The 11,851-nt window shown below is 38.2% G+C and overlaps 3 protein-coding genes across 9 annotated transcripts; 2 read left to right on the forward strand and 1 right to left on the reverse strand.

Annotated features, from left to right (window-relative positions):
* LOC110754171 (uncharacterized) lies at positions 1 to 2,379 on the forward strand. The gene is made up of 3 exons (XM_088252907.1): positions 1 to 193; positions 394 to 651; positions 952 to 2,379. The coding sequence occupies exons 2-3, from the start codon at positions 479 to 481 to the stop codon at positions 2,111 to 2,113; spliced, it is 1,335 nt and encodes a 444-aa protein (XP_088109033.1). The 5' UTR covers positions 1 to 193; positions 394 to 478; the 3' UTR covers positions 2,114 to 2,379.
* A 1,072-nt stretch (positions 2,380 to 3,451) lies between these two features.
* Positions 3,452 to 8,083, reverse strand: LOC110754046 (DNAse I-like superfamily protein). Of its 2 annotated transcripts, XM_088253907.1 has the most exons (14): positions 7,605 to 8,083; positions 7,192 to 7,355; positions 6,989 to 7,054; positions 6,842 to 6,894; positions 6,406 to 6,487; positions 5,996 to 6,042; positions 5,809 to 5,896; positions 5,555 to 5,647; positions 5,408 to 5,440; positions 5,218 to 5,315; positions 4,911 to 5,049; positions 4,468 to 4,553; positions 4,266 to 4,350; positions 3,452 to 3,823 (listed from the first exon to the last, which is right to left on the reverse strand). In XM_088253907.1, the coding sequence occupies exons 1-14, from the start codon at positions 7,894 to 7,896 to the stop codon at positions 3,770 to 3,772; spliced, it is 1,380 nt and encodes a 459-aa protein (XP_088110033.1). In that variant the 5' UTR covers positions 7,897 to 8,083; the 3' UTR covers positions 3,452 to 3,769. The 2 variants fall into 2 exon arrangements, with proteins under 2 accessions (XP_088110033.1, XP_088110034.1); XM_088253908.1 differs by lacking the exon at positions 3,452 to 3,823 and having other exon boundaries at positions 4,194 to 4,350; positions 4,911 to 5,043; positions 7,605 to 8,082.
* Positions 8,084 to 8,484: 401 nt separating this feature from the next.
* On the forward strand, positions 8,485 to 10,670 carry LOC110754079 (lysM domain-containing GPI-anchored protein 1-like). Of its 6 annotated transcripts, none has more exons than XM_088253119.1 (5): positions 8,513 to 9,337; positions 9,545 to 9,659; positions 9,773 to 9,930; positions 10,039 to 10,070; positions 10,194 to 10,393. In XM_088253119.1, the coding sequence occupies exons 1-5, from the start codon at positions 8,674 to 8,676 to the stop codon at positions 10,245 to 10,247; spliced, it is 1,023 nt and encodes a 340-aa protein (XP_088109245.1). In that variant the 5' UTR covers positions 8,513 to 8,673; the 3' UTR covers positions 10,248 to 10,393. The 6 variants fall into 6 exon arrangements, with proteins under 6 accessions (XP_088109243.1, XP_088109244.1, XP_088109245.1 ...); XM_088253120.1 differs by having other exon boundaries at positions 8,517 to 9,337; positions 10,197 to 10,393; XM_088253115.1 differs by having other exon boundaries at positions 8,534 to 9,337; positions 9,773 to 9,934; positions 10,194 to 10,670.
* The last annotated feature ends 1,181 nt before the right edge of the window (positions 10,671 to 11,851 follow it).

Consider the following 11,851-nt stretch of genomic DNA (forward strand, 5'->3'; position numbering starts at 1 on the left):
AGTCCCTGGAGAAAAAATAAAAAATAAAAAAGAGAGTCGGGAGTGGGGACTGAGGGGAGAGCAGAGAGACTCAGAAAGACTGGGTTTTTCTCGCGTGTGTGCGTGTGTGTGAGGCTGAGCCTGAGGGTGAGGAGAGGGACACATTCCAGTCTCCTTCAGAGACAATAACAAGAAAGCGGAATCATCACCTTGTGTAAGAATCAAGCTTTCTTATTTGCCTTTTCACTGATTCTATTGATTTGTTTCCCTAGATATTATTTTCCTTTCCTGTATGATTCTTGAGACTTCTTTTGGGAAGTTTTTCTGGCCATTGATTCCTAATCTTCAGCTTGTATTAGATTCTGGGTCTTTTTTATTATTTGGGTTTCTGATTTTGTTGTATTATTATTTCAGATTCTCTCCTTTTGCTAAGTTTTCTGTACCGCAAGCCAAGATAAGGTCTTCTTGAGGAAACAGGGGAGGGTGACACAGAGGATTTATGTCGTCTCAATTTCATCTATTGACTGGAGCTCAGAAGAAGCTCTGGACCTCATATCATTGTCTCTCTTGCACACTCGTTTTGCTCTCCACCTTTTGCATGCAATACTGGCCTCACGGTCAGACCCTCAAACAGAGTTCACCTCTCTTTTCCATGCCATTAAGATCAAAAAGGTATGTGTGTTTTATTTATTACTGTTTTGAGTGTATTATTATGTGCTTGTGGAATGTCATAACATGGGTTTTGATGGGTTTAAATTCTTAAATTTGTTGTCATTTTTTTTGTTGATCTTTTGTTTTCTTTTACACTTGGTGCAGGAGTTGTTCTGGATTAGAGTGCTTTGGTGATTATTTCAGAAAACAATTTTCCATTTCAATTTTAGGACTCAGGTGTTTTAGGGTTTTGGGTTTTTCTTGAGACTGAGTTTTGAAAAAGATTTTGTTTTTTTTGTTTGTTTTTTGTTTTTCCTGTAGTTTTCCTTTTGCATTGCCTTTGGGCTTTAGGGGTTTTGACTTTAAAAAAATGCCGGGCTTTAAAACTCTAGTCTTGAATCAACATGTGAAGTTGAACAAATTGAAGACAAAGCAACCAAACAAAGAAGAGAATACAAGTTCCGTGAAGAGAATTCGGATTATGTACAATGATCCTGATGCCACCGATTCTTCAAGTGATGATGAGGAATATGATGGTAAGGAGGACCGACTTCTGCATGACAAGCGCTTTGTTTCCGAGATTTTGGTTGCAGATACAGAATATGAATCATCTGCAGATGTTTTATCCCATTGCAAGACCAACGGAGGGAAAATTGGCCTTAGTATGAACTTTTATGACTGTAAGAAAACTAAAAGATCTTCTTCCATGTATAAGGGAGTTCGTCGCAGAAAATGGGGAAAATATGCGGCTGAGATTCGAGATCCAATTCAACGGCGTCGAACATGGCTTGGAACTTTTGCTACTGCAGAGGAGGCTGCCGCTGCGTATCAGAAAAAGAAGCTCGAATTTGATAGCATACAATCACTGGGAAAGACTCAGAGGGACTATCAAAACTTGCAGTTATCAGATAAGGATAAGGGTGCTTTTGAGAGTTTTCAATTAACTGAGAGGACCAAGCGTGAGTTTCAAGGCATTCCTTTATCAGAGGAGAGTCAGGATTCATTGGGTGATGCTGCTATTGAAACTTTCTCAGCAGAAGAAACCGAACGTGTGTTTTGTCATCCGTCACCATCATCCGTGCTTGAAATATCTGGTACAGCTTCACTCGGTATTGGACTCAAACAGGCGAAAGAAGAATCTAGCGTGGAAGTTTTGGGGGGAGAAGGCAGCGTGCAACCATTTTTTGAAGAAGAACTATCCATTTTAAAGTTTCCTGAAGAGCCAATGTTGCCGTTAGATATCGAACAGTTGGGTTTGGGATGTGGTGAAAATTACGTGTTTTCCAGTTTGGATCAGTTCTTTGATGGTATGAGTGATATAGTCGATACTGGTATGAGTGCCATAGTTGATTATCCTGCGTTCAATGATGGAAATGGTGAGGCTATCTGTCTTCCCGCTCTCGACTCTGATTTTGGTCAGCAGGATTTTGCTTGGATTGATCAAAAACCTGAACATGGCATGCCCATGAAGTTTTGTAGTTAGGAATTACCAGTAGTTATATATCTAGGACATGCTCACAATAAAAAGCTCAGGAAATGTTTGAGCAGTCTTGAGGTTTTTTGTAATGAGAGAGTTCTTGGGTTTTCATTGTGCTTTTTGCGGCCGTCCAAGATTTTGCAACTCTCATACTGGTATGTGTTATGAGTAAGTTATTATGTATTGGACCTTGTTTATGTCGCCAGTTGAGAATCTGAATCTGAGCTATTAAGAATCTGAGCTTTCAGAAGAGAAAGTCTTTGGAGTTTAAATTTGTTCTCATCCTTATTTTTTTTTAGTATATACTATACTTTAGGAAGAGCTTGGAAGATGGCATCTTACATTATTTCTGTCTCTCTATCTATTCTCTTCCTTGGTAATTTTTCTTATGATTTACAAAATTTTGAATTCAGCCACAATGGTAATGGTTGCCTTTGAAACATGTGGATTTTGTAAGGGAAAGCAGTTTATAAATTATTAGATCGAGTTCATAGGAGGATAATCGATTTAGCAGTCAATAGAATCTCCTTGCTTGCTTCATTTCATGAACAAAAGTTGCACTGCTAAATTTTATAAGAAAAGAGACAATATACTAACATGGCAGCCAAGAATTCAAACGGGGACTTTTCTTAAAGCAAGCAATGAGTGGACTTGATATCTAGAAGGTGGGTTGAACTTTAAACATACACTTTTTTCATAATCACGTTTGTTTTTCAATTCAACAATTACTTAAATATCAATGTACCTAATTTGACAAATTAATTTGTCAGCATTATGAAAATGGATGGCTAGCTAGGACCCCATGGAACCACTTTAAAGTGGGGCCGGCAATCATGGTTCGTTAAGGATTGCGGACTCGAAAGGGGTCTATCAAGCGAAAATGAAAGCAAACCTAAAGCTAATAAGGCCACTTCAATTAGCCGCCTTGCCTTGCCATATGGTCAGCCTTAAATGACGCCCCTCCTCAGACACAAGCCACTGTTTTTGTTTCTTCCTATGAGATGATTCTTGTCTCTCCTTTTATTCCTTCACTGTCTTTGGGTTCAGAGTTTACGGGTTGTGTTGAGGAAATTATTGAATTTAAACATTTTAATCGATCGGATGACTATTAAGAACCCCTTGTCAAGAAACATCAAGCAGGTAATGACTTTTCCATAATCCCATTGTGGCCTCTACCCTTGTCTTATATCATATATTCTTCCAAGGTTCCAACCAGTGCGATACCGAGAGGATGGAAAGTTGTAATCTGAAACCTCTCTCTCTCTCTCTCTCTCTCTCTCTCTCATAGACTTTTCTTCTTTGAAGCTGATTGGGTTTTTTTTATTAAAGTTGGTGGGTGCAAGATTATCAGTTTTATCACCTATCTCAACTCAATAAATCAGGGTTATTACAAGTCAGCACACGACAGAAATGCCCATAATGTACACTTTGAGCGATCATCACATTAGTATTAGGGTCCCCAATAAAACTTGGGAGCACCCTAAATGGCCAAAAGGCCCCATACATATTCAATTCCTCAACAAATACAGCCATCCATGAAAATCCTAAGATAGCCGGATTAGAATTAATAATGGTAGGAGGGAGCTCAAGGCCACCTCCTCTCCTCTGGTCTGGTCTGGTCTGGTCCATCCATGGCTTGGTAGTAGTCAGGCCCTACTGCTATCATTTACGAAAAGCCAGTTCACATACAAGAGCAAGATGATCGCTACCCCATTTCTGCAAACCAAAAACTTCAATCTTGAGAGAGAAATAAACAAAGAATGGAATCTTGAGAATAAAACACTCTACAACATTGACGAGCTCATACTATCTTTATAAACATATAATTTCAGAAAACGAAGGGCAAATACTTCCACTTTTCTTGGGATTAGTTCAAGAAAGAATTCTACCAGCACCTTACCACCTTATCACACTTCCAAGTTTTTAGGCCAATTTTCTGGGAGTAATTCACTTTTTATCCCTTAATTAGTTCACTTTTCTACTGTCTTTAACAAAGTGAAGAAGTTCACGATACTATAACTCAAGTACTGTAACACAGTTCAGAATAATCTACCCATTTTCATTCAAACATATACTAATTTCAATATTAAGTTTAATTCCCCTATAATTTACAGGCTGTATTACTGACAAAGCAAAAGTAATTGGAGATAGAAAGTACTTTGCTAGGGAGTCCTCCATTTCTTCTTAAAATGTTTACTGGTAAGGTTTCAAGAACTCTGACAGGAACAAGTTCCTCTGTATGCCTGTCACACAATGATATCAGCAACCAATAGTATTTAAGTGCAAACAGTGAAGCTGTGCCTTTTACAGCCCAATGGAATACTAAATAAGCCACCAACCAAAAAGAAAAAAAGACATACCAAATATAATCAACAGTTCCCATGAACTTGGAGTGGTACGATGTTGCCAAGGGTTCTCCACACCTGTCTCTGGTTCTACAACTACCCTGCAGAAAGGCAGAAAAAAAAACATATATTTGTATTAATAATTAATAAAAAGGTTGGTAAATTTCTAATAAAACAACTCCCACTCTTTTTTTTGGTCTGGATAAAACAACTCCCACTCTAAGTTGTACATTTTCTGGATCCTCCAAGGGGACAATTACACGTGTCATGCTTAATTGACTATGATATAAAGTGTTTGGCCGAGGGGACTGTCATATCTGACTACATCCATCTGTGGTATCAGATATGAGACCTACAGCACACTATCCATATCAAGTGCTTGGAAATATTGTTTAAAGAAGTTGATTGGAACTTTGTAAATATGAGTTGGAAAATTGAAGAGAAGAGTTAAGACTTACAGGTACTCCAAGATATGCACTGCAAAGCTTTAAATGGTGCTGAAGACGAGTGGCTCCTTCAATGCCTGTTGCAAGCCTTACTTCTTCCTCATTCCATATATATTGCAATGGCCTTGAAATATATTTCCTAATACTGCATCTCCAATACAGAATGCAGTTAAGAATTTTCTTTTCCCTTCTAAAATCAAATTTCTCACTGCAGTGCATACTATATATATATATATATATATATAGAGAGAGAGAGAGAGAGAGAGAGAGAGATTGAGAGAGAGAGAGAGAGTTCTTATATAACATTTTTCAAAAGTACCTGCTTCCTTTCTCATTCTGAGATCTGAAGGATCTGTTCTCTGATCCAGAGTCAACCTGTCCGGAAATATGTCTGCGGTTATGTAGTCGGATGTCCAACTGCAACAAAATACAGCAAGAACTGCATAATCTAAAATGAAACACAGCAGAACTAAAAGAAAGGGGGGCAGGAGAAGCTAAAATGGACTCACCTCAGATGAAGCCAGGAACTGGTACATAGGACTCTGACCATTTGATAAAAGGAGAAATCAGGTATAAAGTGACAATGAGAAAAATAGTACATGGATCATGTGAATCAAATCTGCTCAATATATAATATCATCATAGCAAGAACTCACCTGTGGGATACTATTTAGATCTCCGGAAATTATAACAGGGATACTGCCCCACTCTTGTGATAGCTCATGAGCTTTTTCAAGAAACAGACGGACCTATGCCATTGTTTATTACAAGTTATGTCAATGCATAACTACAGTGACAACAATGAACACAAAGCTCTAACAGAGAGCAATATTTGACAAGTTTTCATTGATAGCGATTGATGACATGCTGCAAGAATCTCGCAAATTTCCGAAAAAACAGTAGAGAATACCTGCCCTAGCTTGATGTCTCCACGGTTTGGATTGAATAGTACATGCGTATTGCCAATCACCACGCTTCTGTTTTGGGTGCATGGACTCCTGTATGTATGTACATCAGTGAGTGAATTGACCTACCATTATCTGAAGTTAAATCACATTCTACACAAATGATATGCAACACAATAAACTAGAACTTACACCGAGGTTTGGAGAGTTATCTCCGACTCTAATTGATTTTGTTTACTCTGTGTATACGGGAAACAAGAAACATTAAGGTATAAACTGTTTATGTGTAGCTAACCAACAAGAGTTTAAATTGGAAAAGAAACGCCTTCCACATCAAAGAAACACAAATAAAACAGAAGGGGTTCCTCAACATCAGCAGCGGCTAATATTTTAACCAGGGATGTCACCATAAGTCACATAAGTTAAAAGATCACACCATAAGTCACATACTTCAACACAATGTGCTACAATGTGCTACATGAAAGCATGACACAGAAGTGAATCAATATGCCACACATCAATGTGCATTTCAACTTATGGGTTAGCACCTCCTAGACGAAAGGGAAAGTATGTCATAATGCACTAAATACTGCTCCACTTACCTTTAAAACACAAAGTTGGGCAACATTGTTTCGAAGGCCAAAACTTTGGAACTCTATATTTTCTTGATGCAAAAGGCTAAACCTGCGTTCAGAATTTGATTTGGCTAAAAGCTGAATATAGAAGGTAAATAAATTCATCATACATAAGAGTGATACTAAGTGTGAGAACATGCTCAACCCCATATCTGAATACAATAACAGTATGCATTTAATATATGAAAATTAGATAGAGTACCTAATCCATTTGCAGTTAACCTCAAGAAACTATAAACAACTAATATGTTTCTATAATGGAATATCAAAGGAAAACCTATCCAACCATTTATAAAGAAGTAAAGGAAAATTTACTATTAATATGAAAAAAGATTGGGTAGGATCTACTCCGTTATTCAAACTTAGAAATCAAAGTAATTTTCACTTTGAAAAGGGCAATTACATTTCTTTTTTCCAAAATATAGCGCATCCATCACTTGCTTCACCTGTGCGTGCCTGGGATATTTTGTTATCAGTAATATATGTCGATAAGAAGGTACTTGATATGTGATTACACACTTAGAATTTAGAAATGAGCATTTAAAGCCACCTTGTAAACACCTTCGAACCCATCTTTTTGGAAAAGATGAGCTAAATCATCAAAACGATCAACCTCCTACAGCCACACAAGTGAATAATAAGAACAAAATACCATTCTAGACCGTTTGCAATTGGGGAGTAAAAATTAAGTCAATTTCACACTCTACTCTACACATACCATATTATCTACACGCCTGATGATTTGAAATTTACCTGTAAACACATGATGCTAGCATTGTAACGATTGATCTCCTTCCGTATAAGCTTCTTGCGGCGGCCCCACTCCAAGAATCTGGGTGGGACTTTATAGTACAAATCTGGGTGCTTGGATGCATTTTCAACACCCAGAATGTTATAAGAAACAACCACAAATTTATCTGCAGAACGAAAAAGATACAAATTTAGCAGATGATCATCACGGAACTAAGCTTAAAGACGTCAGGAACATTCCATGGCCTAAAACTCAGGAGCCTCGTTTGCCTGAGCATACTAAATAGCTAATTGCAGTCTTTCACATAGCAAACACACAGTCCTAAGAAAAAGTCTGTGCTTGAAGAAATTCATCGAAGTTCAAATTGGACAGTTGAACGCTGCCAAACACAGTAATTGATAGTTTGATATTTCACCTTTATAGGTAGAAGTAGAAGAGTTGCAGGGAGAGAAAGCCCACTGCCGGGAGCTCTCTCTCTCATCTCGACTCCGTTGCGGCTTCCTATGCCTCCGAGATAAGGGAGAAAGGGCTTGGAACCTAGTTGACAACGACGGGCCGGGTTCTCGGGTTAGGGTTTCTGTTTCGAACTCAACTCTTCCGCTCCTAATTTTGTGAGGCTGCTGTTCTACGTCTGTGTTTATTGAATATCGTTTACGTTTCGGAGGCCGCACATCGCCATTTCCCTCCATTCTGCCCAACTGTTTCATTAGCGGTGGCGCGTGAGAGGATCGCGCTCAATATCGTTACGCGCATCCTTGGGGGAGAATGGTGGTTGCTCCGAGCATCGTTAACGGCGTCATGAGGACAGGGATGACTTAGAGACGGTCCAATGAAGTTATAAGCTTCTTAGCCCGTACACATATAATAAAATGTTCAAGATCTCCAGCCCAATTATTATTATTATTTTTTTCAAAAAGAAAGAATATATGCCCAAATTTTTGCAATATTAGGGGTGGAGGAAACAGTTATGAACTTAAGTGAAGGGTAACTGCTCTTAATTACTCGTGTTACAAGTTATTGTACAACTTCTTATATCTTAATTAGGTACACCAATACCAATGGGCAATAAAGAATTCAATCCAAGTTTCAACGGCTATGGAAGAATTGAATATTGCTTAGCTACTCATGGAAACACCCAAGGGCCAAAGACTGGTTGATCTAATGTGACAATGTCCATGGCCTATACTATACTATAGCATAGATGTACATAAATGTATATATTTATAGCTAAAGAAATTTAGAATCAAATGGTTGCCACATCACACCAACCCATCTAACTCTCATAAATTATGATGTATACACCCAACAACTTCAGTCCAAATTAAACCATTGGAAAAACAAAAAATTGGACAAAAGATCCATTGGAAAAACAAAAAATTGGACAAAAGATCCATTGGAAAAACAAAAAATTGGACAAAAGATAGGATCTTTGCTACTGTTTTCAAAACCCACAAGTAAAAGCTAGCAACTTTGCAATTTGCAAGATGATGAGATCAAACCAGCTTGAGCAACTTCTTGTTTTCATCTTCATTCTTTCCCCAACACTGCTAGTACTAGTAACACATGCCAAGTCCACAATAGAAGCATGCTCCTCTACAGACTCCTGCACCTCTCTTCTCTCCTACATTGTCCCTTGGGACTCAAAATTCTCTGAGATTGCTTACCGCTTCCAAGTCAATGTCTTTGATGTCTTGGCTGCAAACTCCATTAACTTGACCATTCCATCACCAGGCAACCAAATTCTGCAGGAAAAATCTATGCTCAAAATTCCCAATTCGTGTGCTTGCGTGGATGGGATCAGACGGTCTATAATAGCCTACACTGTGAAGGCAGCTGACAGCTTGGATCTGATATCACAAGGGTATGGGGAGCTTGTTAGTGCAGAACAAATTAGGACCATGAATGGGATTGGTCCCAAGAATCCATTGACGAGCGGGCAGAGCATTATGATACAGTTGCCATGTACGTGCTTTAACAATACTAACAATGGGGTTTCCTCTGTGTACATGTCATATGTGGTGCAGAGTGGGGAGAGCTTGAGCAGCATTGGACGGGAATTTGGCCCAACTTTGATGGAGTTGGTGAGCATCAATGGCCTCGATCAACCACGGGTCGATCCCGGAGACATATTGGCTATTCCATTTTCAGGTTAATTAGTATGGCTTTTTGGTTGTTAAGATTTATGTAGCAGAAAGGTAGGTTGTTGTTTGTAACATGCGGCATGCCATATAATTATCTACTTACTGGTCAACATGTTATATCAACTGCATGTGTTTGATAAAATAAGTGTGGAATTTTAGTACAAATATGAAGTAAAATTCATTTTCATTAATTTTAGTCTCAGCGTTTGTGCAGCTTGTTCATCAGCAAATCTGAACTGGTACAATGAGAGCTTAATAGTTCCAAATGGTTCAATCGCCTTAACTGCCAACGACTGCATAAAGTGCTTTTGCAGACCAAGCAGTCTCAAGTAAGCAAGCAAGCAAAAAAGTGCTTTTAGATTTTAGTGCTGCAATTACCATGTTTTCATGTTTGCAAACTTTATATATATACACCTGAGAAGATACTGAATGAAATGATCAGGTTGCATTGTTCTCCATCTGGCATTGTCGCCTCATGCTCTCATCTGCAGTGCAAAGAATCTGATCTTTTCATTGGCGATGTGTCCATCCAACAAAATGCTATTGGTTGTAATGTCAGCACATGTCTGTATCGAGGCCACAATGGCCGTAAGATTTTCAGTAGGTAGATAGTAAGACACAGGATTTTAACCACAAATTCATGGACTAAATTTCTAAATTTCTATTCAGAAAGATTCACAAAATGCTTTTATATTCTTTTCATTGCAGTTTGGAAAATTCTACTCATGCCAACTGCTCAGGTAATAATCCCCTAACTCTGGTAGCTACCAATGTATGTATGTAGCTACCAGTGATTTAAAAAAAAAAAAAAAAAAAACTCTTCCTTTCTTTCTTTACTTCATTTTGTTTTTGTTTTTGTGCAGCAGATGGAGAAGATTACAGCGCAGGGTCACCAGAGCAATCTCCAAATCCTATAGTTCCACGTATTTCACTATCTCCATCACCATTGCCATCTTCTCATCCACCTATGGGAGTAGGTGCTTATGGTCCTACCAGCACACACAACCCTAACATTCCTAATTACAGCACATTGCTTACTCATGCTCCATTCCACAGTTTGTTGGTTGTTCTCTTTTTCTTCTTGTGATCAAAATAATGCCAATTCTTGCAAAGGCTCACAGCCATGAAATCTCAAAATCTTTTAATTCCTATTTTGCATTTAGAGGCTCAACCAAGGCAAAGATGCAAACAGAATGTCACAACCAGCAACGTGTGTAATGTTTTAGGCTTTCCATTTGTATCCTTTTAATTTGTAATATGTTAGTGGTTAACATCATTTATTTATGCACCTGAGGTTCTAGGTTCGATTACTCCACGTATCAAAAATTTATAACATATTAGTGACCGTTGGTAATATAATTATGAGTCTTATTTCTTACATACCCACAAATCTACTGCACTCGCCCTAATGGGCGCGGGTTCAGCTGAGCTAGCCCACTAAGAAACCATTACATATAATATTCACATTCAGCCCAATTCAAACTCAATAAATTGTTTTTGATCAAAACCCAACTAAACCAAATTGTTGGACAAATGAGAGAGAGAGATAGCACACAAATCTCCACCATGAATGTATATATGTGGAGTTCCGTTACTGGTTATTTTATGGCCCCAAGCCAAAAATCAAACGTGGCAGTGGCACCTATCTCTGCTTGGCTCCAGAGCCTCCAGTTGCACTAGATGTTAACATAAGGGGAATGCTAGCAGTCTCAAAATCATAACTCAAAATTTTGATTTATGCGCCATCCCACTTAGAGCATACACGTGTCAAAACCTAACTTGATCTTACCATTCCATCATCAGTTTGCTAGCTAGATAGATTTCAAGCCATCATCTTCAAATTGACAATAACATTGTACTATATATTCTTGTTGTTCTTCAACATCATATAAGTCCAGTCCAGTCCATTCCATACATATATGTATGGATGATAAATTTGCAGGTACAGTTTGTTTACTATGTGTCAAACCCATCATTCTTCTTCCTCATTAGAATACCATCTTTTATAATAAAGAGTACTCTGTGTGAAAAACCAGGATGCTCTCTCTCTCTCTCTCTCTCTCTCTCTCTCTCTCTCTCTCTCTCTCTCTCTCTCTCTCTCTCTCTCTCTGTGTGGCATGGGCAGGTTTATGGTTTTATACAAGTTTGGCAGCATTCTAATCTTGGCCTGACCCCAAGCACAAGCCAGCTTATCTTGATTGGCAAGTTTTCAGCTTAACTTTTAATCTGTTTGTTTACCAAGTCATCACACACAAGACACAAGTGGTTATGTAAATTTAGTATAGTTCCTTTCTATTTTTGGATCAGCAAAGTCAAACAAGTAGGTGCTAACGACGATTGTGGGCAGTGACATATAAGCAGATAAGGCAATGATGAAATGAAATTAGTGGGTGTGAATCAATTACCATTAAAAAGCTGGATGATAAAAGGGCTTTAAGCATAAGCTTAGTTGAGGAAAAAGATATTTTGATGTTAATTTACTACATGAGGATGTGGGCTCCAATTATGTTTTTTTTAAAAT

This window comes from Prunus avium, chromosome 5 (genome assembly GCF_965620075.1).
Source record: "Prunus avium chromosome 5, drPruAviu1.hap1.1, whole genome shotgun sequence".
Classification (NCBI taxonomy): domain Eukaryota; kingdom Viridiplantae; phylum Streptophyta; class Magnoliopsida; order Rosales; family Rosaceae; genus Prunus; species Prunus avium.

Bases quoted from the DNA above. Each gene is read 5' to 3' on its own strand.
- LOC110754171 (XM_088252907.1), top strand. From the start codon at position 479: ATGTCGTCTCAATTTCATCTATTGACTGGAGCTCAGAAGAAGCTCTGG. The intron at 652-951 runs GTATGTGTGTTT...TTTTTCCTGTAG, and splicing joins ATGCCATTAAGATCAAAAAG to TTTTCCTTTTGCATTGCCTT.
- LOC110754046 (XM_088253907.1), bottom strand. From the start codon at position 7,896: ATGAAACAGTTGGGCAGAATGGAGGGAAATGGCGATGTGCGGCCTCCG. The intron at 7,356-7,604 runs GTGAAATATCAA...TTCGTTCTGCAG, and splicing joins TTCTACTTCTACCTATAAAG to ATAAATTTGTGGTTGTTTCT. The intron at 7,055-7,191 runs GTAAATTTCAAA...GTGTGGCTGTAG, and splicing joins CTAGCATCATGTGTTTACAG to GAGGTTGATCGTTTTGATGA.
- LOC110754079 (XM_088253115.1), top strand. From the start codon at position 8,674: ATGATGAGATCAAACCAGCTTGAGCAACTTCTTGTTTTCATCTTCATT. The intron at 9,660-9,772 runs GTAAGCAAGCAA...TGAAATGATCAG, and splicing joins TGCAGACCAAGCAGTCTCAA to GTTGCATTGTTCTCCATCTG. The intron at 9,935-10,038 runs GTAGATAGTAAG...TTTTCATTGCAG, and splicing joins GGCCGTAAGATTTTCAGTAG to TTTGGAAAATTCTACTCATG.